Raw genomic sequence first — 22,312 nt, 5'->3', positions numbered from 1 at the left:
AAAATGATTGTGTTAGAGCCGAATTCGCCTACTTGTTAGCCACGTTAAGGTATGTGACAATAGACATCAAAACAATTATGAGGAAATGTCTGAAACCACCTGAAATGATAGTTAAGAGGCAAAATATCACTGTAGTTTAAAGACTTTTAAACACCCAAGTAGTCTCTCGGAAGTCTAAGACGGCAGCACCCATGGAAAACACTTCGTTCTCTATTATTTACAAATTTGAAAAAGTTAAATATTCTTAAATTTGAAGGTATACGATACATGAAATTGAATAAATTTCAAGAAATAATTTCAAAAGTGACATAAACGTAGGGGGTAGCTAACAAGGTCATGAATTTAGCGTACAAGCATAACAGTCTTCCTAATAGGTCTCTAAAACACCAAAAACAAGCTTGTTTCAATGACTTTGTGACAAATCTAGTATTGACTAATGTTTTACATGGTAATATGTAGTCAAAATGAGTTTTGTAGGTTCCTATTCCTATTCAAAATAACTTGGGCCGTGTTTGTGTATAGCTTAAAGTTCAAGCTGATTTTGACTAGCTGATTGTATTAAGTAATTTGACTAACCTATTTTATCAGCTGATTGTATGAAAGTGTTTGGTTAATAACTGATAGCTTAAAGTTGTTTGAGTATGTAAAATGACCAATAAGCTAATTGTGGAATAGGTAGTTTAAGTAGGATTTTTAAATTAAATGGGTGTATAAGTGTCATTTTACCATATATTAATGAATAAGCTAATTAAAAAAGGAGCTTTTCAAAAAGAGCTTATTTAGTGGAATAAACTCTTTAATAAACTTCCCATCAATAGTCAATAAGCTAACGTTGATTAAATAAGCTGTTTACCAAACACAACCTTCATTTTTTCATTTTTTGCTCACCGTTAATATCAATCGCCTTTAAAAAATGTGTCAACTAAACAAGAACGGAATATTATCATGGATGGAAATGGGTAGGTAGTAGGGCCCACGAGGCGCACAAATCCAATTAGACATCAGAAAAAAGAAGAGAAGAGTGATACACCGGAGAATTTTCACAGGCGAACCGTTCTCTTTTGACCTTCTTCTCAAATCTGAAACAGAATCCATGGCAACTTCTAAGCTTCAAGCTTTATGGAACCATCCTGCCGGCCCTAAAACCAGTAATCCTCTTTTCTCCTTTCAATTGAAATTATATTAAAAATTTATACTTTATGCTTTTGATTTCCTTAATTTGTGATGTTATTGATTTCCCTGAATTAATTTGGTGTTATTGATATCATAACTACTTTGGATTGTTGAAAATTTGTGCCGAAAATTTAGACATTTTTATTATTGTAAGGGTTATTAATTGTTGAAAATCTATATGTTCGATTGAATTGTGCTCATTAAATTGAATTTGCTGGAGGTTTTATGGGTAATATTTGGAATCTTGAGCTTAATATTGGTTTATGAAAGCTCTGTAGAGCTTAGATCAGGATTCAATGTGGGTCTGTTTCATGTGGTTGGTGGCTCGGTTTGGATTGATTCATAAAGGGTTGCTGAATTGCTATGGTGAGAGTGGAATTGTGGTATGAAACTGTCATTTCTTCAATTGGTTATGCTAATTGCAACTAGCGTCGATACGGGTATGTATGATGTATCTAGGTGCTTTACTTAACCCGTCTTTGATAAATTTGCAAGTTTTTGTTATTATGAAGTGCATTGTGCAAAGTTCCAAAATGGTGGAATGTTTATGTGTTTGTGGTGTTTGAACTTTAGGTATTGGAGTATATGGCAGCTTAGTTGGTGTAGTTTGTGTATGTGCTACTGGGGTATCATGATTTTTTGGTTAATAACAGGAAGATGTGCCTGGAAAATCTTATGCTTTTAACAGAAAAAAGAGCCAAGGATCCTATAATATATAGAGTATATTGAAGTCAAATTTTGTCCACATAGGGTGATATTTCGCCAAATTTATCTTTATAAAAGAAGTTTTGTGCTAGATAAATGTGAAAATTAATTTAAAAATCCTTTAGTTCCAAATTCTTTGTACTGCAAATATCATGTGAATGGTGATAGCATGAAAAGTGAGAGCATGTTATTGCCCAATTGCCCTTGAGTAATGGCAGGAACTTACTGAGCAATGTATGATGCCTAGATAGCTTGTCGGATGTCTAATTCTTAGGTTATTCACTGATTTGAGACTAAATATGACTTCCTTTGATGATGAGAGAAAATTTATTAAGTTGGTTTGGCTTTAGAAGTTTATGTATGGACCAAACCCTCAGTATGCTTCCCCCCAAAGTGATCTTTTCTTTCTCTCCTAGATTTAATTATCATGGCCTTAGCTCTAATTGTATCTTTGTTACAATCATCTCCAAATAGAATGTTGGCAATTTGATAAAACAGAAGCTCTTGCTTTTCTCTTTCTTTAGTGTGTTGATGGATGAGGTATAGAGCATGCAATTAAGTGTGAACTTATGGACATCAATTAAGAGTAATCTACATAGAAGCTCGAACTACATATGTCAAGAGGACATATGAGAATTTTCTGAAGCTGAACTTCTATATATAAATTTGATGTGTCATAAATATGAGTAAATAATCTGACTTAATTAGACTCATATGATTGGTATCAAGGAATTAAAGTTGGAATGTGATAGTGAGAATATGATGGTTTTCTCATGCCTCTAGCTATTTTTTATGATCCATGTTTACTCACTCATCTGATAACTTATTTTCCATCGCAGTTCATTTTTGGGCTCCAACTTTCAAATGGGGCATTAGTATAGCCAATATTGCTGATTTTGCTAAACCACCAGAGAACATATCATATCCTCAACAAATAGGTATGTGTGTATAACTGACACTAGCAGCTAGGCAGTCTTTTTTGCTAAACTCTGTTGTTCCTTAATTCTTTTATTTTTCTGATGTCCTCTTCCTTGTACTTCTCAGCGGTCACAGCCACTGGAATCATATGGTCTCGCTACAGTACAGTAATTACTCCAGTGAGTTTTCATTTTCCTTTTTTAATGCTGCATAGAATAATATTTTTGTGATTGTGTTCTTAGTAGTTTTAAAAAGCGCGCCTAGTTGCTAGGCGAAGCAAGGCGCAGGCCAAAATGCCTCGGTCTTCCCATTCTATAATTTGTAGATAGTAAAAATTTAGCTTCCTTAATGTTATTTACGTTAGACTTTCCACAAACATTATATGTAAATACGCAACTCCTGATATGGTTCTTGTATTATTGGGTTATAGTCTTCTTTTTGGTGTTTGAAGGCCAGCTATATACTTGATGCTATGTACTGTTTACTTTAGTCTTCTTTTTAGATTCCTGTAAAACTTTTGAGAATGCACTCTACTTTAACAGTGGACGTTGTGCTATATTCATATATACAGGGTATATGTTTGCAGATTGCCTAAATGTTTAAATTCTCTCAGCCTACCTTACCATTGTAGTCCTAGGTTGATGGTGAAATGAGCCCAATAAGGCTATGACCCAATTTCATGTCTTCAGTTTTTCACTGAGCAAATAAGTTTTTTTCTTGATTAAAGGTTTATGATCTAAGTCTGTGTTGCCTGATATTCCATGGAAGTAGCCTGGTTGATTTGGGTGGAGGGCTTAATAATGCTTGCATATACAGTCACAATGGTTTAGATGTTCTGGCATACATTTCTGTTGGGCATAAATTTTGTTTGTGTTAAGCATTGTTTTGAGATGTGCAATCAAATCCATAAGGCTTATGCCTGCTATGTTTCTACCGTTTTGCGGCTCCAGGTTGTTGATGAAAAACCTACAGGCTACATTGATAATTATTCTCTCTTTATGTGGCTTCCTGCTAACAATATTGCAATAATTGTTGCAGCTTGATGCCAAACTTTGATCTTAATTTGTGAGGTTCCACCGTATTCTCTGATTTTAAACTTACACTTCTTTGCATTTAAATTTGATGTATGGATGGTGTTCATGTGCTGTAACTGAGGATATTTGTGCATTTCTTTACCCTTCAATCCAGTAACTTATGTGTGATTTATTATCTCAATGCATGTGGTAGTGGCCTATAGTATGATCAGAACAAATTTGAATTCCCTGAGCTCAAAAACTAGTCAAATGGCACACGACTAAGCATTTCTTGTTTATCATTGCTACTTGAAGCTTTTTTGTTTAGTGTGTATCAAATTGGATATAGTTTTCTCTATGCATTGAATTTGGTTGAATTCCGCCCTTAATCTTGTTCTATTCTGATATGCGGGAAGCTTAATCAGATGAATACTTCTCTTTTCAGATCAATCTGTGGAATTGGTAGAGTTCATTCTTAGCTTGTTCTTGATCCATGCCTTAATTATGCTGATGTTTCTTTTACTCCTGGCTGCAGAAAAATTGGAATCTTTTCAGTGTAAACGTGGCTATGGCTGGAACTGGTCTCTACCAACTTTCCCGAAAGATCAAGTAAGTCTATCCTCCCTCCTTTATATATGGATTTCAATTAGTGTATTATGTCTTGGAACACCAATAGCAATGAGTCAATAATATAACAACCCTGGCATATATCATATCTTAAATGGGAAGGCCAAATACTTGCAACTTAACCTGTATTTTTATTAAAATTTCAGGCACGATTATTTCCAAGAGGGAGAAGCTGTTGCTGCAAAAGAATGATTACGAAAAGCTAAAGAATAAAAAACCTAAAACACAAAAGTTCCATGCCCTAATTTGGCTTAGATCGGCATTTGTCCTTGTTTTTGCTGATGAATATAGCTGACACTGTAATGTTTTCTTTTTTTCTGTATCCCATTATAACAACAATTTTGATGGGGGCAATTCTTGAGCAAATTTGAAAAGGCAACTGAAATTTACATTTCAGTATCTTGTAAACCTGAAAATACAAGTTTCTCAGATCACAGTTGTTGGAATTGAAATGATCCTTATCTTTCATTGCTGTATTGCTTACGTATTTGGTTAATTGGGATTGTAATGATCCTCATAATCTCATATACACTGTATATAAACTCTTCTGAAGCAGGAACTAATTTGACCTCAACAATCAGGCTGTGACCAACTTTGATTTGAGACTACTAAAACCAAAGGATGGCATAAGAATATCCATTCATTAATCCTTATCTTTGCAAGCATAATCATTTGTCATTCCGATAAGTCTAGTCGATTACTTCATCCATTCGAGCCAAAGGTTGACGCAAACCGTTCTATTATTTCTATTTCTATAGATGATACATATGGAGAATTGCTTCTTTGAATCTTTTGTCCCATTTGTTCAAGTTAAGTGGTCTTTTCTGATAAGTTGATACACCATTCATGCTGTTGAAATGCTGATAAACTTTTCTTGTATTTCTAAAATTTAACAAAATGTCATTTGATATATCAAAAATTTATTGTCATTGTCAAACTCATTTCAAATTCTGTAAATCAATCTTTTTACTCATTTCAAATATACAAATCAGTCTTCTGAAGACAATGTTTATGTCATAGCCCTATTTTTAATTCAATTAACTCATTTAAAATCGATAAATCTTTGTTCAGTTTAATAGCAGTTCTTGACTAAACTTCCAAAATCAATAAAAACATTAGTAACTTCATCTACATCCACACCAATCAATTTTAACAAAATCATATTTCAAGCTCCAAAATCAGCCAAATTCACCATTAAAAAAAAACTTTAAATAAAATGTAGGCACTTATAGACGCAAAGCAGCTGAAAAAAAGCGCAGCAAAGCCTGGAAAGTGTCGCAAAATAAATAATTAATGTGACGAGAAGGGTCTCTTAAAATGGCTTTTATTTATGCCATCTCCTCTTCTCTCCCTTCTCAATCCTAAATACATTAATTAATTAATTAATTAAGATTAAGAATTACTGAAAATTAAATAAATACTAAGATTAATAGAAATAGAAAATGTAAGAAGCTCGGTAAGCAGTAACGTTGATTAAAATTAACAACAAACGGCCAGATAGCTTCTATTTTATATTGCTACAGCCATTTTGGCAAATCAAGAGATTATTAGAGTATTCATTTTAAACTCTTCTCTTGGTACAATGCAGCTCAATAATTTTCACAAATTTAAATGACATAATTTTTAGTTTTTTGGGTATAAACCCAAATCAAAATAAGATCAAAAACTCAGATTTTTATTAAAAAAAATAAATAAATAAAAATTTATGGGTAGAAAATCAAATGAAATTAAATCAAAGACAAGATTGAGAAGAAAACAAAATTGAATCTTTGCTCAAAAAAATGATGAGTGGAGCAGAGAAAGAAATAGGCGATTATTAGGGTTGGTGTGATATGTTAATGGAGTCAGATACATGCTCGTATTTATATCGATAGTTTTATGAGCGGATGCTATTGTCTAATGGGCTAGGTTAACTTGAACCTTTTATGCTCATAACTGGTGGGTTTTGGGTTGTTTAGCCCATGTATGTTTTTTTTTTTTTCTCTCTTCTTCTTCTTCTTCTCTTGGTGTTTTATCATCAATCAATACTATCTATACTAAAAGACACACCAGCAATGACACGTGTCATCTCCAGGTGTGTCCTTACCGCTGATGTCATTACTTTCCACATGTCAACTTCTTGTAAAAAATTTTCCCTCTAAAACTAATAATTTGGTGTTTAGAGAGCCACAAGGGCAGGAGTGAGAATCGATCCCATGATCTCCTGGAATCGGGAGGAAAGCTCTAACCACTTGAGCTATCCCTCACTCTCCCTCTAAAACTAATAATGACATCATTAATTTTTTTTATCAACAAAAATAAAAATTTGAAAATGCTAAATTAATTATATATTTTTCTAATAGATTTTATATTTGAATTGACTAATTATGCAATTTCTATTGGAGAATTAAAGGAAGGTCAGACTATTTCATTTTCTTATAGACATTACGGAGTATCTTTTTCTCCTACTTCATATATTTTATACAGTACAAATTACATGAATTGGGGTACTCACTCTTTATTAATTTATCAATTTATTAGATTTTTTAAAAATTATTTCTACTACGTACATATTACACACAAATAAGCTAAAAGATATTGTTAAATAAAATAATAAATTATTGTTAAACTCGTGCATCACACGAGCCTAATCTAGTATATACTAAAAGACACACCAACAATGACACGTGTCATCTCCAGGTGTGTCCTTAGTTATTTTTCTTTTTTTTTATTAAAAAAATCTACTTATTAATTAAGTAAGCAAAACATTCAAAATATATATATTTTTATACATATTTCATATTAATGTGGTAATTATTAGTATATTAAAATAAAAATAGTTCACAAATCTTTCTAAAAAAAGGTTAGTCAACTATAAACCAAAAATTACATACTTTAAATTACAACCAGAAAAAAGATTGCTCGATTTTTTTTGTCTACTTTTATTTATTTGTGTATTGGAAGCGACAATTAAAAAATACAAATATAAAAATTAACCTATCACATACTTTTATTATCCCTCAACGACTCATTTATAATTATATTAATTTTCAATCAATAATCTATAACTATAGATCACCGTGCATGGCACAAGATCTAACCTAGTTTAATAAAGTTTAAAGAGTTACAATAGATATTAATGAGAACAATCACATGATTTCTAAGAATTGACTTTCCTCCCATTGTACTCCCTTTCTTTTGAACTATCTTGTCATTTTGTCAAACCAAGTATGATAACATATTTAAACCTTTTCCTTTTATACTTTTCTAGCCAATTCCCAATTTTAAAACATTATTTGTGAGTTTATGTCTCTCAAGGCCTATCAAATACTTTCACCTGAACTTTGGAATGAATTTAACCAACAAGAAAATTCAATTGTACACAACCTTAAATAAGTTAAGACCTCAAATTCTATCCCAAGACACTTACACACCAAAATCACGAGACAAAGGATTTTCCGGACTTGCCACCAACCTAAGCAAAGACAAGTAAAGTTAAATAAAAAGAAAGTTAGGGCATGTTCTCATTTACTAAACTGAGATGAATTGAACTGATTGGAGCTGAACTGAATATTTTATGAAAGAAGGAAATTAGGAGCTGAACTAAACTGAACTGAATCGATTGGAGCTGAACAAAACTGAAATTGAGCTGAAGTGAATAGGTCCTTAATTTGACCAGAATTAAGTTAGATATACAAAGATTATTACTTCATACTTCGTACATAACAAGTCTTGATCTTTAATATCAAAACTATGACCAATACAATAACAATCGAAAGTAATTTGAAATATCTTTTTAATACGTTCGATCCGTTTGATCACAAACTTTACATAAACCCACTATTCAATATTAACGATATGACCCGAAACCATGAGACCCAAATCATCGCCGATCACATACCCGATTTGACAACTCTATTAGAAACATAGGTACGGGTGAAGACAAACCCCAAAGTTTAACAAAGGCCCAATTTTAAAGGCATGTACTTAACACTTCTCCATTCCTTAAACCCCCCAAAAAATATCCACATGCCAAACCCGTGATCCCTTCATAAACAAACCACCGTAAAAAGATGAGAGAGAAAACTAAGTAACAACCAAAAGAAACCAAAATTGTTACGCCTGTTTTCTTTTCTATTTTCCGGCGAAAAATCCACCGTTAAATCCGCCGTCGATCCACAAAACCGCCATTAATGGAGGGAGTCGGGGCTCGTTTAGGCCGATCTTCTAGCCGTTACGGCACAACCACCGTCTTCAACGGCCCCGTTAGAAAATGGAAGAAAGAGTGGGTCCCAATACCCCCTTCTTCTTCTTCGTCTTCTTCTTCAAATTCAAATCATCATCATCATAGTAGTAGTAATCATCATCATTCATCCTCTAATGGCGCCGTTAATGGTAGTAATGGTAACAGTGGGTCTCATCTTCGTCTTTACAAGTGGGCCCCTGTTAATAAGGAGAATTCCAATTCTAATTCGAATGATAATAATAGTAATTCTAAAGTTAGTACTATTGATGTTAATGGTGGTGGTGTTGTTGTTAATGGGAGTAAGGATACTTCTATTGTTGACGACGTCGTTTCTGAGGAGCCTCCCAGAAGAAAATTCAAGTATATTCCGGTAATTTCCCCCCTTTTTCTGTTTGTGGGTTGTTGAATATTTGATTATTTTTACTTAATTGGTTGATTTATGGAAATTTCTGCTGATGAATTGAGGTGGGTTTGGGTTGAATTTTTGTCTTGCAGATCTTTTTTGAGAGAATAGTTGATTGTTTTTAAATTGTTGGAGATTTGGGTGTTTTAAATTGCTTTAATTGGACCTGAAGTTGATGATTTGAGTTGGGTTTTTGGCTTGAATTTTGGGGGAAACTTTATTGGGGATAGTGCCCTAAATTTTTGAAAAATTAGGGTAATTTTAAATGCATTAATTGCACTCTTTGCTGTTGTTTTGAGGTTGGGTTCTTGCAATTTAGTTCTTGTTGTAGGTAACAAGCTGCGATCTTTTTTCCCTTTTTTTTCCAACAAAATTATCTAGTTGCCAATGCTTTAAAATCCTAAAATAGATTTGATTTGAGCTTGTGAATTTGATTTGACAAAAGAAAGAAAACCAGGCAAACGACCTACGTCGTTTCAGATGGATGGAATTCGGTATCTTTCTTTGATTGGCAAAGAAGGGATCAATGTAGCTAAAAAGAAGATTCAGGGTTTAGTACAACTTGATGAATTATTGGTTTCTTTGTACTACGTAGTATTTAGAAGCTAGGAAGGTGACTGGTTTGAAGTATACTTTTGTATTGTAGAATATGTCTTTTAAAGTAGGATTATAAGTATTTGGCTGACACTTGGCAATATCATGGATTGTGTAAGATAGCCTCTTGTTTAAAAGGTTATAATGTCCTTTGAGGTATTCAAATCTATCACAGGGGTCAGGGTGTCAATTTATTAGTATAATAGCATGTGCTTTTGATGAGGTCGTACCCTACTTAAAATAAGTATAAACTAGACTGAATCCTGAAATTAATGTGATTATATCTGTCTTCTAACACCCAACAAGTAAATCCAGAAATTTTGAACAGTTTATCATTACTCTTTACTATATATGGAATTGAATCTTTAATTATGCCTTTAGTGGTCATGGTTATTCGATATATGAGATGAAAGGACTTTTCTGGTTGCAAAGCACAGTTTGTGGGCCAGTTGTTGTACTTTGTTATTCTTTGTTTGCAAAGACCTAGGAACTTGTATTGTTGGAAGATGTTTTTGTTGTTGTTCTCTTATTTGGTCACCGGAAGTAACTCAATACTAGATTGTCAAGTATGTTTGCACTTGAATAATCCTGCTTAGTGCTTGTGCTTTTATCCTTTTGTCCTAAATTCCTAATTTCTATTGAGAAATTGGGTGATGGCGAGGAGAGGGCTCATGGAATGGATGAGTAGATTTTGTAAACTAAGGTAGATCTTCATTGTTCAAGGAGTGTTCATCCCGGGTTAAGTTATGCTGATGATCAGGGTTATTAAGGGTTTATGTGGATATATGGTGCTGCACAATTGTCCTCTTAAGTTGGCCTTGATACCCTTTTATTTCTGGTTGATTTGTAGCTCCCTTTTACATGAGTAAGCTGTACCTTGAAGGTTTAAAAAGAAGATTATAATATTTCTGTTCTGTGGATGACAATGTTGGAATTCTTATATCCAGAATTTCCCTTTTCCCCTGGCATTGAGTTGATTCCTAATAGCATTAGAAGAGATTGATTAATTTGTGATTGTACCAGTGAAGTAGTACTAGCTGCATGTGCTTATATGCATAGATCCCTTGCTTGAGGATGATGTTCTGAATTATGGTGGGTCTATAAGTCTATTAGGTTGTGATTTTTGGAGCCAGCTAGTATTTTGGAGTTCAGCTGCTTGAGTATGCAAATGTTAGCTGGAGCATGTAGTAAATGTTTGGTGTCAACAGGGAGACTTTATGTGGACAGTACCCTTAAGTAATTATTGTCTATTAGTTTTCTACTATTCTTAGGATTTTTTGTAGGAAACTAGATGGTCTACTCTTCATATGCAAAAATTAGGAGGTTATGTAATTGGTTGTTAACCTCGTTGGAGTAGGTTACTTTCTAGGTGAATTTGATTATATGTCATGAGAGAAAATAAAAGTTCTAACACAGTGGAGAAAGCAAAAATTTGATTGTTTGGATAGGCTCGGTATAAAATTCAGTTAGGAGTTTGGATTAGGTTAGGATTTGATGTAGAACTCTTGTATGATAAGAGTGTTCTTTAGGGTGTTGTAACTCAACATGTCATACATATCATTGATAGACATAGTGCATTGTTTATTAATTTTGTCTTGGTTTTTGGGTTTATTGCTGTTACTTGTGTTTGAATCCACATTCAAATAACTCAATGTGGTAGCCCCAATACTTAACAGGTCTATACCTTGTAAAGTTTGATTCAGTTAAAGAAAGAATGGTCTTATCTTCTTTCTTTTTAGTTACCTTATTTTTCTTTAATTCCTGGGATTTGGAGGATTGCTAAATTTGCATTGCAGCTTTGTGGAAATAGAGGTGTTTATTGATGTATGCTAATTTGCATGTACTAGAATGTCTAATTGACTATTTGACTGGTCAGAAGTGCTGCCTTGTTTTTTTTTTTTTTTCCCCTCCTACTGATAGAATAAAAGGTTTAATGTAGACAGAGAAATCATGACGATTGGGACTTGAATTACCTCTGATATAGCTTATAGAAGATACTGATGTGTATGCTGTGGAATGTCTCAGGAGTGGCAAGATTACTGTCAGTCGTATAAGATATTGAAATTAGAATATTCTATGGCAAAGGGGAGAGTATGATGGTTTTTTTTTTTTTTCCTATTATTATAGTTCTTCTTTACAGCCCCCTTGGCCACTGATAGACCTCCCCAGACCTTGCCAACATTGGGTCCAATCGTCCATTATTAGTTATAGTGGTTTTGGGCCATTTAATTCATTGTTTATCTCCACGTTATGGGTTGAAATGACTACTCTGTGGAACACATAGTATAAATATCTGTATATGTAGTAGCTTCTAGTCTTCTACAATTAATTGTGACCTATTGTCTCATTCCATGAATTACTGCCACTAGTGCTGCCTTTAGTTGTCTTTTTGAGTTTCTGGTCCTTTACATGGACTAGGAGTCTACCTTTTCTTCTATGGTGTATTGTGTTTGAGGGTATGTGTTACCTTATTGACCCTCTCATTTGGATGGAGGTTGAGGATAAAGGTCTTTTTCATCTATACTGGTGTGTTGTTGTTTGAGGGGATGTAGTAGTTTAATGACCCTCCCTATTGGATGGAGGTTGAGAACCACGGTCTTTTTGAGATGGCTTTGATAACACTGCAAGTACGTGCTATCATTCAATTTCATTCAAGTTAGTACATTGTAATTTGCTTGAGACTTTGATGTAGGGCAGAGACCACCCGGGGTATCATTTATAAATTGGTATTTCATTGTGTTTCATTGTCCTTTTGTGGGAGACAATTCAAATGCATGATGCATTATGCTAAATCTACTCCTTGGGATGGACTGAATAAAGCTTGATGTGTTATCTCGGAAGAACGGTTCTGTGTTTCTCAAGTACACTTTGGGAAAATCAGTAATTCTTAATTTTTGGCAATATATTTGGGTTCTATTTCTAAGGCAGTAAGGCAGGTGGATTCTCAGATTCTGTCTCTCATAGCTATCTTCTTATCAACCTTTATGATCACAAATGCACATATCTTTTGACTTTATTGTGAATATTATGGTAATGATGACTGACAAAATTTGCTAAATGAATCATATCTTTGCTAAGCACTTTGACAGATTATTTATTTGCTTTGAAAATTATGACAGATTGCAGTGCTAGAGGAACAAAAAAAAGAAACAGAAGAGAATTCTGATGATGATGATGACGAAGCTAAGCCTGCTGAAAGCGATGAAAATGCAGGAGAACAGGCGTCTAAGAGCGATGGTAATGTCGAAAAACCTGACATCAATGATGTGCCCATGGAAGAGGACCAGGTAAATTAGTTTCCACTAACTTGTTCATTTTGGTCATAATCTATCTTGAAAACTTGTATGTGCCTCCCAACTAATGCAAAGTATAATTTAAGTCTAATACGGTAATACCTTTGTCCAACCAAACTCTTGCATTCTTCAAAGTCAAATCTTGATGATTGGCCTATATCAATCTATATTAGTAGAAGCGAGTAAAAAATGTACAAAACAATTTTGAAAGTATGGTCTAAAGTACACATATAATCGCGTGCTAAAAGTTTAAACTTAAATTAAGTTAAAATAGAAGTAAATTTTAATGAAAAAGAAAGTTAAATTGTAAGGTTAACACAAGATAGATGGAATATGGTTCATCAGCTTAAATTAACAGAAGTTTTTGGTGACAAATCTGACAATAGAACTTTGGCTTTGACTGTCTTCAGGATGTCGAAGAAAACCAAACTCCACCCGCAAGACAAGATTTGAATGAATTGGACTTGAGCCTAGGCTTGACATCACATGATGAGGAGAATGATTCTGACTCTAAGACAGACCCTAAAGCGGATGTTCAACTAGAAAGAGCAAATTCCGGGGCCTGAACCAAAAGATAGCACACCTGTTCTTTGATTGTGCTAAATGCAGGTTTTTTCTCTGCTTTTGTTGCGTTGTTATCTCCAGCAAGTGAGGGAAATTGCCTGTGAGTGTATTATTTAGTCATCATCTGAATTTTTCATTAACTGAGCTGATTGTATTGTAACGGTAATTGTGTACTAAAACGATACTACATTCTTCCATTTTTCAACTGATTGATTTCTCTATCTAATTGTTTTAGTGAAGGTTTAAGAAAAACTGTAGCATGTACTATGTCATACTTTGTAGTTTGTACTAGTAGTTACCAATAGTTAATACAGCAAACATTTAGTGCTTCTTTTCACTCTGCTACATTTGTTATTTTCTCATTACCATCTTCATTTTGCCTCTTTTTGAATTGATGTTAAGGCGGAGTAACATTTTATTCAATTTTCTTTTTATAGGCAATTTTAGCTTTTAGGTAAGTTAACAGTCATTCTTTTTTCAGTACAGAGTAAGTTTTGCTCTCTACTACAGTCAGGCCTCACGTTTATCGTTTACTCTTCTCTCTACTTTCTACGAAGTATCTTTTTTCATATTTTAATGCATTGTAATTAGCAATCCAAAATGAATTTACTAAAACAACCCTTATGAATATACCTAATTAAAAGAGCTCGTATCTAGTGTTTAAGGTCTCTATTATACGAAGTAACAAGTATTAATTTTATGTAATCCAATTGGTATAAGGTTAAGATCAAATTAAAAGAACTTTTATTTAATGAAAGGTTTTAATGGATAAGTTGTCTTCGTATGATACGACCTGCTATTGACCTGCACCTGACTTTTCTATTAACAATGCCTTGTAAGGTCGTAAGGAGATGGAAGAAAGAGAGACTTATTATACCTGCTTAATTTTTGGAAATATTTGCTCATAATGTCGCCATCCAAAAATTATGGTTCATCTTTTTAGGTGCTCAAATTTTTTTCTCAATTATTGTTTGATATACAGTAGGGGCATTAATGTCATTGTCTTAATTGGACTAATAGTCAGCTTTGATCTAGATTGCATTTATAAAAATTGGGCTAAATTTAGTCGAGTTTAATTTAATAATCTCGTGATTGAAAAATAAAAAAGTCAACAAAATATGCACAACAATTGAGCCAAAGTTCTCGTGAATATGCTTACAAAAGTTCTGTCAAGTAATGAACCTAGATTGGTTAAAAAAAAAAAAAAAGTAAAGAACCAAGATCAAATATTGTAATTGTATAAATTACGTTGATTAATATTGAAAAACATTACTCATTTGGTACTCCATAATATTTTTGTCATCATTATCCATTTTGATTTTGACATCACAATTAAAAATATTTAGTCCTTAAACTCCTAATATAGATTAATAACCATTTAAAATTTTTAGTGAAAACAAATTAAGAAAATAAGATCTAGTCCCAGTACTATTTTAATTTGGAAATGTAATGGAGATTATTCTATTAGTATGAAAATAGAATTCAAAGGGAAAACTAACCTATGCATAGTCGATACTTAAACACTTCTTTTCAAAAAATATAGGGATTCAATCTTAAGTGCTGGATATCATCTTTCAAGACTTTAACCAAATAAATCTAGATATGTTGAAGCATTATCATGATAAGAAAACAAGCTAGAAGTATTAGACTAATTTTCATTGATTTTATACGATATATTACATACAACGATGAAACTAATCCGATTCTAGGACATATACTAAAATATACAACTAAATGTAGTTGCAACGAATTGAACTAATTCCTGAAAAATTGATTACTAATCAAAATTTTGAAACCACTAAATTTACATACAACCTTGATCAATCTTAATTATTATTATCATCATTTCCCTTGAAGAACAGAAGCCAATAGTCCAACTCTAATTCCATGGACCTTGTTACCAAAATCAACATCCCTGCAATAATAAGAAACCCTAGGGAATTGATCAACTTCGAAACCCATCGAAGATCTCTTCTTGGCAAGTACCTCTTCATCCCTCTCGACGACATTCTTGACACTCGAATCACGATTAGTCGTTCTCTTGTAAGGGCTAGAGTACTTAGCTTGCAAGTAGCCATTGCGCCTCCAAGGTGCAACTAACATGTTTGCTTGCTTTAATGACTCCTTCATTGCATTACTCATAAGCCTTATTATTTGTTTAAGCACTTGAGTATTTTTAGTGACCAATATTGAAGGGATCATTTCTACTAGCGAGGTGTAACGAGTTGTAGGTCGCGCTATCTCAAATTCTCCTGCCAAGAATACCTCGACTATGTGTCGAGTTTTTCCTACGTTCACGTCTATGTACTCGTACGTTCCAGCCGGGAATCGGCCGGTTTTCTCCCACCGGGACTTGCAAAGGCCTGTGTCAATTAATTTCATTAGCAAAACTACCATTTATTGCAAAAAACTTAAATACTTGACAATGTGACATTTTACTTCAAAATTATCTACGAAAATAACAAACTGCTCCTTTGATTAATTTTCTACGTTTCATAGGAGAAATTAAAGGCCAAATTCAGGATAAATCAATGTAAAATGAATAACCAATGCAACTTTTCAATTCATAGATAATCTAGATAATAATCTTTGATACCATATATAGAACATTACTCAATTAATCAAATAAATTTGCATTTTTGGACACCATACCATAAATAAATGATGAGCTCATTATGTCCAACATATTGCTTCATAATGACTATTTTCTATATCAAAAACTTTTGCATGCCCCCGGTGTACAATAATTTTATTGTACATCGAACATTTTTGCGAAAAGTGACTATTTTTCTTTACAAAAGTAACCCTTTTTCTTTACAAAAGTAACCCTTTTTATTACAAAAGTGACCCATATTTTCACAAAAATGACCCTGTTTTTTTTTTTACAAAAGTGACCCTTTTTATTCACAAAAGTGACCCTTTTTATTCACAAAAGTGACCCTTTTTTTTTACAAAACAAAACAGAGAAGTAATATAGGAATTTTCATCAATAACAACTATCATTCGCTTTAAATTCGAGAAGCAAAAAATCCCAGATTCACCTGAACAATCATTGTAAATTTTTGTGGGAAACACCATAATGAAGACTAACACCGTAGCGAAAAGAAACGTAGATTAAATTGCCATACCAAATAGCCATTTTTGTGCCGCTTTGATAATAATTTGAGATGAAGCCAATCATCTACTTTTGCGTGTGGAGGTTCATAAATGTTGATAGAAACAATCGATTGAATTTCAATTATATAAATCAAATACTCAATTTAAACAAAATTTTGAGAAAAAATCGTCATTTGAGAAATTGGTTTTACGGTCAAAATTTTTTATCAATAAAAGATTAATTGTAGGTTGAAAATTTCTGAATAGAGGAAGTGATTTCTTAGGCATGGAAGATGAAGAGAAAATGAAAGAGTAAAGAAGGAGAGAGAGGAAAGTAAGAGTAGAGAGAGAAACTGAAAGAAGAAAGAAAGATCCAGAAAATGAAAAATAAGGAAGAAGGTGCAAACAGACAGATGATAACTTACTTTATTTGAGCTGATTTACAATAATGCTATTGTACACCGGGTGTTTTATAATATTTGTGTTTCTATATTCATGTTTGCATTATATTTTTAGCACATTGAAATTTATTGCAAATAAAAGTTAATATGAATTGAATGGATTAAAAAAAAATAAAAAAAAAAAAGCTTACCAGCATCAAATCCTTTGTCACGAAGATGAGCCATTAAACTACGTTTAAGGCTACTTCTTGAAACATCATTAACACTTCCATTAAAACCACCAAATAATTTCAAGGCAACATCAATTTCATTCCAAATCTTTTGTCTTGTACTCTTTTTCTTACTATTACTTGTACACTCTAACAACAAACTTTGTAACAACTCCTTCCTTTGTGTATCATTATCGACTTCATCATTGTCAGATACCCAGTTTGCATCACGAGACTCATTACCAATATCTTTATTTATATCAACCTCATCGATATCGATATCGATATCAAAGTTATGATCCATTCCATGATCACCTTTCTCGATAAACGAGTTTACGAGATCCGAGAGATCTGCCCCGCTTTCCGGCCAATACTCACTACCACTACTACCATCACATGGCCGATGCCACTTGGCGGCCTCGTCGAAGGCCGCCGCTACCCTATTGAATTTGATTGGTATTTTGGCCATATTTGTATAGTTGTTTTACTTGTCTAATATTGGACAATTAACCACTTGTTTATATAGAGAGAAAATAAGTGAAATGAATGAAGAGTTGAGATTTATAATGATGATGTTATGAAGAGAGAATGAGGTAAAAATGGTGATAGAATGTAAACATGTATGACAATTATATATATACTTGTGTTACTTAATTTTTGGTTAACCTTGAAACAAAAAATGGGACTTAACTCATAAATTATCCTTGAATTGTAATGAATGTGGACTATGAATATTCCCTTTATTTGCGTATAGGTTCATCGGTTTCTTCTAATGTATATGGATAGGTATTGGTCACCAATTCACTTAATTGGTTAATTATAAATTCACAATGTATTTTGGGGAAAAACAATATCCATATAATGAGGGATAGGTTATTATCATATGACGTGTCAGATCCGAATATGCGATGTATATATTTTTTTTCAAACACAATAAATGTTATCCAACTCAGCTACATAAATCATGATATCTCTTGTCTACAACTAAAATAATTTATACACGTGTATACGTTTGATTTTCAATATATGTTTTTCCTGAAATAAGATGAACCTAACCAGGACTAGATATAGCCTAGACTTATAAAGCCAGCTCTATACAGAGGAATAGGATGTATTTGATGCAAGATCTTTAACATCGTCATTAAGCTTTTTATTTAGTTAGGTTTATAATTTCATCTAATTGTATCACAATGTAATGAAAAACTCAAATTAAAATAGCATTATTTCATATTCGTATTTTAAAAGGAGAAGTAATGTAACAATAAGCAAGTTAATTACTTCCTCCGTTAATGGTTATTTGCAACAAAGGGGTATTATTTGTGAGATATAAAATATTCCTTTGTTGCAAATAACCATTAACGGAGGAAGTAGTTCGACTAACACTTTTTTTTAAAAATGAAATAAAATAAGGTATGTTACTCTAGTCAACTACATATTCAATTCACATACTTTTGGAAGGGTGTTGGGAGAGCTTGGCCCCTGTTCCAAAAGAGTTTAGCTTGGGAGGTTGGAGATGGTACATCTATTAACATTTGGGAGGATAGGTGGTTGCTGAACCAGTCCCTGAGAGAGCTGCTACATGGACCTCTACATTGGCTAACTCAAAACTTGTCCCTTCATATGATAAACAATATCTCCAAGCCAAATCTGGAACATCTCATCTCCTTTCCCATCCCTGATCTACTCTTTCAAAAAATCCAATCTATCTCTTTTTCCACAAATCAAGACTCTCACCTCTCCACTTGGACTTATAAGGGGAAATTTGATTCACAAAAAGCTAGAGCCTTTCTGGTTAACTCAGAGATAACCTCCTCCCCACCCTTTGATTGGGGTTTAATTTGGAAATCCTCAGCCCACCCAAAGATAAAATCCTTCCTTTGGATGCTTGTTTGGAACAGAATACCCCACAAAGCAAACCTGAACAAAAGAATCCATTCTATTTCTCCCAAATGCCTTTTCTGCCCCTTGGATGATGAAACCTCTGCTCATATCTTTATTCACTGCCCTAGAGCAAAAGAGTTTTGGAACCTTATCCCTCACCCTCATGGACTATCCTACAATGGAAACTGGCTATCTTGGCTTGATCAAAATATGAGATTATCCACCATTAATACTTGGGATCTGCCTTGGAATGCAGTGTTCTGTTTTGCTATATGGCAAATCTGGCTGAGAAGAAATTCTTGGTCCTTTTCACAAACCAACACCCCCATTTCTTCAGCAATCAATCAGTGCAGATGGGATGCTTCAGAATTGTTCTTTTGCAAACAGATTTCTGAAAGTCTTAAGCCCTCCTCCCAGCACTGGTACCCTCCTCCTCATGATTTTCTAAAGGTTAACTGTGATGCTTCCTTTGATGTTTCTACTCTGGAAGCTGGGTGTGGTGTGGTGGTGCGAAATAGCCTAGGAGAGTGGGTTGAAGGACTAGCCTGGAGAGGCTATCTTCCCTCAAGTCATGATGCAGAGCTGAAAGCTCTGGCTCTTGCTATGAACAGAATCAAAATCAAGAACTGGGATAAAACAATTCTTTGTTCTGATGCAAAAAGAGCAGTAGAGGAGATTAATTCTGTTGACTACATTCCTAACTCCTCCTCACTAATTAAACAATGCAGGGACCTGAAAATGGAGCTCCATCTGGATACGCGCTTTGAAGCAAGGACTTCCAACTCTGTTGCTGATGCAATTGCTAAGGATGCGAGGAAGAATTTAGTATGTATGAATGATATTTGTATTTTGTCAAGTCCTCCTATGTACTGTAATGAGGCTTTTGTTAGAGACCTTCTTAACTCTAGAGAGTCCTCTACTCTCTCTTTTACTGGTGATGTCCCAGATGAACGATTATGTAACTTAACTATTAACTAATTCGCATCCTTTGTTCAAAAAAAAAAAAAAAAAAATTCACATACTTCGTATAACACAGGCCTATTAATTGTATATTATAAATTTGTAATTTATAAAATCATGTACCAAATTACCAATAGTTGAAGATGACAATAACACAAGATCTAGCTGTTATGTCATAGTATATGATCTGGTGTGTTACTTCTATAATGATCTTATTACTTGAAAACAAGTAGTAGTGACAAATAAACCATGAATTTATAGTAAATAGAAATGTCTTCTCATCTTCTGATATATTAATATACTTACTTTATTTTTAATTTGTCTTGCATGAACATAAACGATTGCATGATATAGTCACAATTATTTCCTATATTTGTGGCAATACTAACACGACTAATAGAGTTGAATGCTAGTATTGCGATTTGAGAAACAATGCACTTCTGTCACTCGGATCGGAGGACAAACAACTCAACTCGATATGTGTGATTGACCGATGGTATGCTTATCCACTTTTTTTTTACCTTCATACTTGTATTCCCTACTATCTAGATTTTCTCTTTTAAAAATTTATAATTGCTTGACCAAATAGAATTTAGTTATAAGTACCTTGATATGTTAATGTTTTATTTGATTATTGAAATCACGATTAAAATTATACGTGGTCAAATTAATTCACTAAAATTGTAAAGAAGCAAATGGTGTAACTATTGACAAGTGAACTAGGTCATTAATCACATACAATTGATACAATGAGGAAACTAATTCAAATGAGGTTAATGATAAATTGATAATACATAATTATATTGGATCATTGATTGAGTTATTAAGTAGGCATGAAAATAAAAGAGGTGGTCCGTGATTATTAAACAATGAGTTTACAAATGTATGATTTTACCAACGAAGTTATAGTAAAAAGTTATACATTATGTATTTACGGGCATCAGTAGATTGATTGAGTGGCGCCACACGTACAATAAGTAGAATCGTAGAAGTTCAATTGAAGTATAATCGTACTTGCATTATTATCCAACTGAAGTACTACTGTACTAAACAAATTAACAGAATATACTTTTTTTTTTTTTTTGAAGGGAACAGAATATACATTTGAGTCTTTCATTGGGCCATTTTTTCATCTTATTTTTGTCCATATAAATATCCACTAAACCCTATGGAAGTTAGGATAATAAATTGCGCCTATTTTGGGCTTATTATAATAGAAATGCGGAAAATGGACGATGTCACATATATATACTCCGTATATATATTTTTTTTATGAAACAACATAATTAAATTTATCTGTGTCTTTGAAATATTGTGTCTATGTTCATTGGATCTTTTCAGATTATGTCCACATACATCTTGTCTAAAAGAAAAATAAACTCTTTCACTATTCAAAGCAAGCCACTCTACAGATAAGCTAATCTTGGTGATTGTCTTTAAAAATAAAGAAATAGCTTTCGTACAAAGGATTTCCTAAGTTTTATTATGCTCTGTCTTTTAAAAAATGGTTTATTATCATTAATGAAGGTAGATTTCATTATTATATTATATTATATTATATATACTATATTAAAAGACGATTCTAAAAAAGTTTAGGTGCCATGTGGCTCATTCGGTCATTCCTTAATCAATCGAGTCTTTTATTCACGTGTTTAAAAATATAACTCGGTACAAGATTTGAGCCCACAACTAAGTTTTAAAAACATAGTGTTAGCTACTAAGCTATTGCCATATTATATTTCATTCTATTAAAATTAAATATAAATAAAGATTTCAATAATCATGGAATTATTGCAGTAGCTCGGGGTATCGCCTGAGCCTAAAACTAATTTTTAATTATAAAGGTGCTTCAAGAACTGAATAATTTGGCTATTATTGAACATAACATTTCGCCATGGGATTATATTAGTACAATGTATTCTATGTTGCCAATTACTACAATATCTTGAGGATCAAGGAGTGGAGGGATAGTTAGTCCTCCATCTCCTCCTTAAGTGGCGGGGATTCGATCCTCATCGTTAAAGAAAAAATCTACTATGTATGTGACATGTAAAACTCAAATATTGATTATTTTTTTAGTGTATACTACTTTGTTTAAATAAGTACAATAGCCTTTTGGTTTTCTAATTCACCTTTTTATTTAATGATAACAAATGTAATGTCTTCATGCAATTTTCACTAAAATAATGATCTCTAACATCATAAGTAAAATCAATTCTATTCATCATCGTTTTTCATCATTTGTACCCC

At 33.0% G+C, this 22,312-nt stretch overlaps 3 protein-coding genes and 1 non-coding gene across 4 annotated transcripts; 2 read left to right on the top strand and 2 right to left on the bottom strand.

Moving 5' to 3' along the window:
- Positions 1 to 967: 967 nt before the first annotated feature.
- On the top strand, positions 968 to 4,912 carry LOC145611510 (mitochondrial pyruvate carrier 4-like). The gene is made up of 5 exons (XM_081666846.1): positions 968 to 1,148; positions 2,718 to 2,816; positions 2,923 to 2,975; positions 4,345 to 4,418; positions 4,583 to 4,912. The coding sequence occupies exons 1-5, from the start codon at positions 1,094 to 1,096 to the stop codon at positions 4,626 to 4,628; spliced, it is 327 nt and encodes a 108-aa protein (XP_081522972.1). The 5' UTR covers positions 968 to 1,093; the 3' UTR covers positions 4,629 to 4,912.
- Positions 4,913 to 5,876: 964 nt separating this feature from the next.
- On the bottom strand, positions 5,877 to 5,962 carry LOC145612888 (small nucleolar RNA snoR109). The gene has a single exon (XR_014106799.1). It is a non-coding gene; the product is annotated as a small nucleolar RNA snoR109 (small nucleolar RNA).
- A 2,470-nt stretch (positions 5,963 to 8,432) lies between these two features.
- LOC145611996 (uncharacterized) lies at positions 8,433 to 13,852 on the top strand. Its single transcript, XM_081667378.1, has 3 exons — positions 8,433 to 9,031; positions 12,778 to 12,945; positions 13,362 to 13,852. Exons 1-3 carry the CDS (start codon positions 8,609 to 8,611, stop codon positions 13,515 to 13,517), a joined length of 747 nt encoding a protein of 248 aa, XP_081523504.1. The 5' UTR covers positions 8,433 to 8,608; the 3' UTR covers positions 13,518 to 13,852.
- A 1,387-nt stretch (positions 13,853 to 15,239) lies between these two features.
- On the bottom strand, positions 15,240 to 17,742 carry LOC145612518 (uncharacterized). Its single transcript, XM_081667870.1, has 2 exons — positions 17,204 to 17,742; positions 15,240 to 15,878 (listed from the first exon to the last, which is right to left on the bottom strand). The coding sequence occupies exons 1-2, from the start codon at positions 17,688 to 17,690 to the stop codon at positions 15,358 to 15,360; spliced, it is 1,008 nt and encodes a 335-aa protein (XP_081523996.1). The 5' UTR covers positions 17,691 to 17,742; the 3' UTR covers positions 15,240 to 15,357.
- Between the last annotated feature and the right edge of the window lie 4,570 nt (positions 17,743 to 22,312).

This window comes from Chenopodium album, chromosome 24, assembly GCF_948465745.1.
Source record: "Chenopodium album chromosome 24, dcCheAlbu1.1, whole genome shotgun sequence".
In the NCBI taxonomy this organism is placed as follows: domain Eukaryota; kingdom Viridiplantae; phylum Streptophyta; class Magnoliopsida; order Caryophyllales; family Amaranthaceae; genus Chenopodium; species Chenopodium album.
This window is presented reverse-complemented; position numbering and strand designations above follow the sequence as displayed.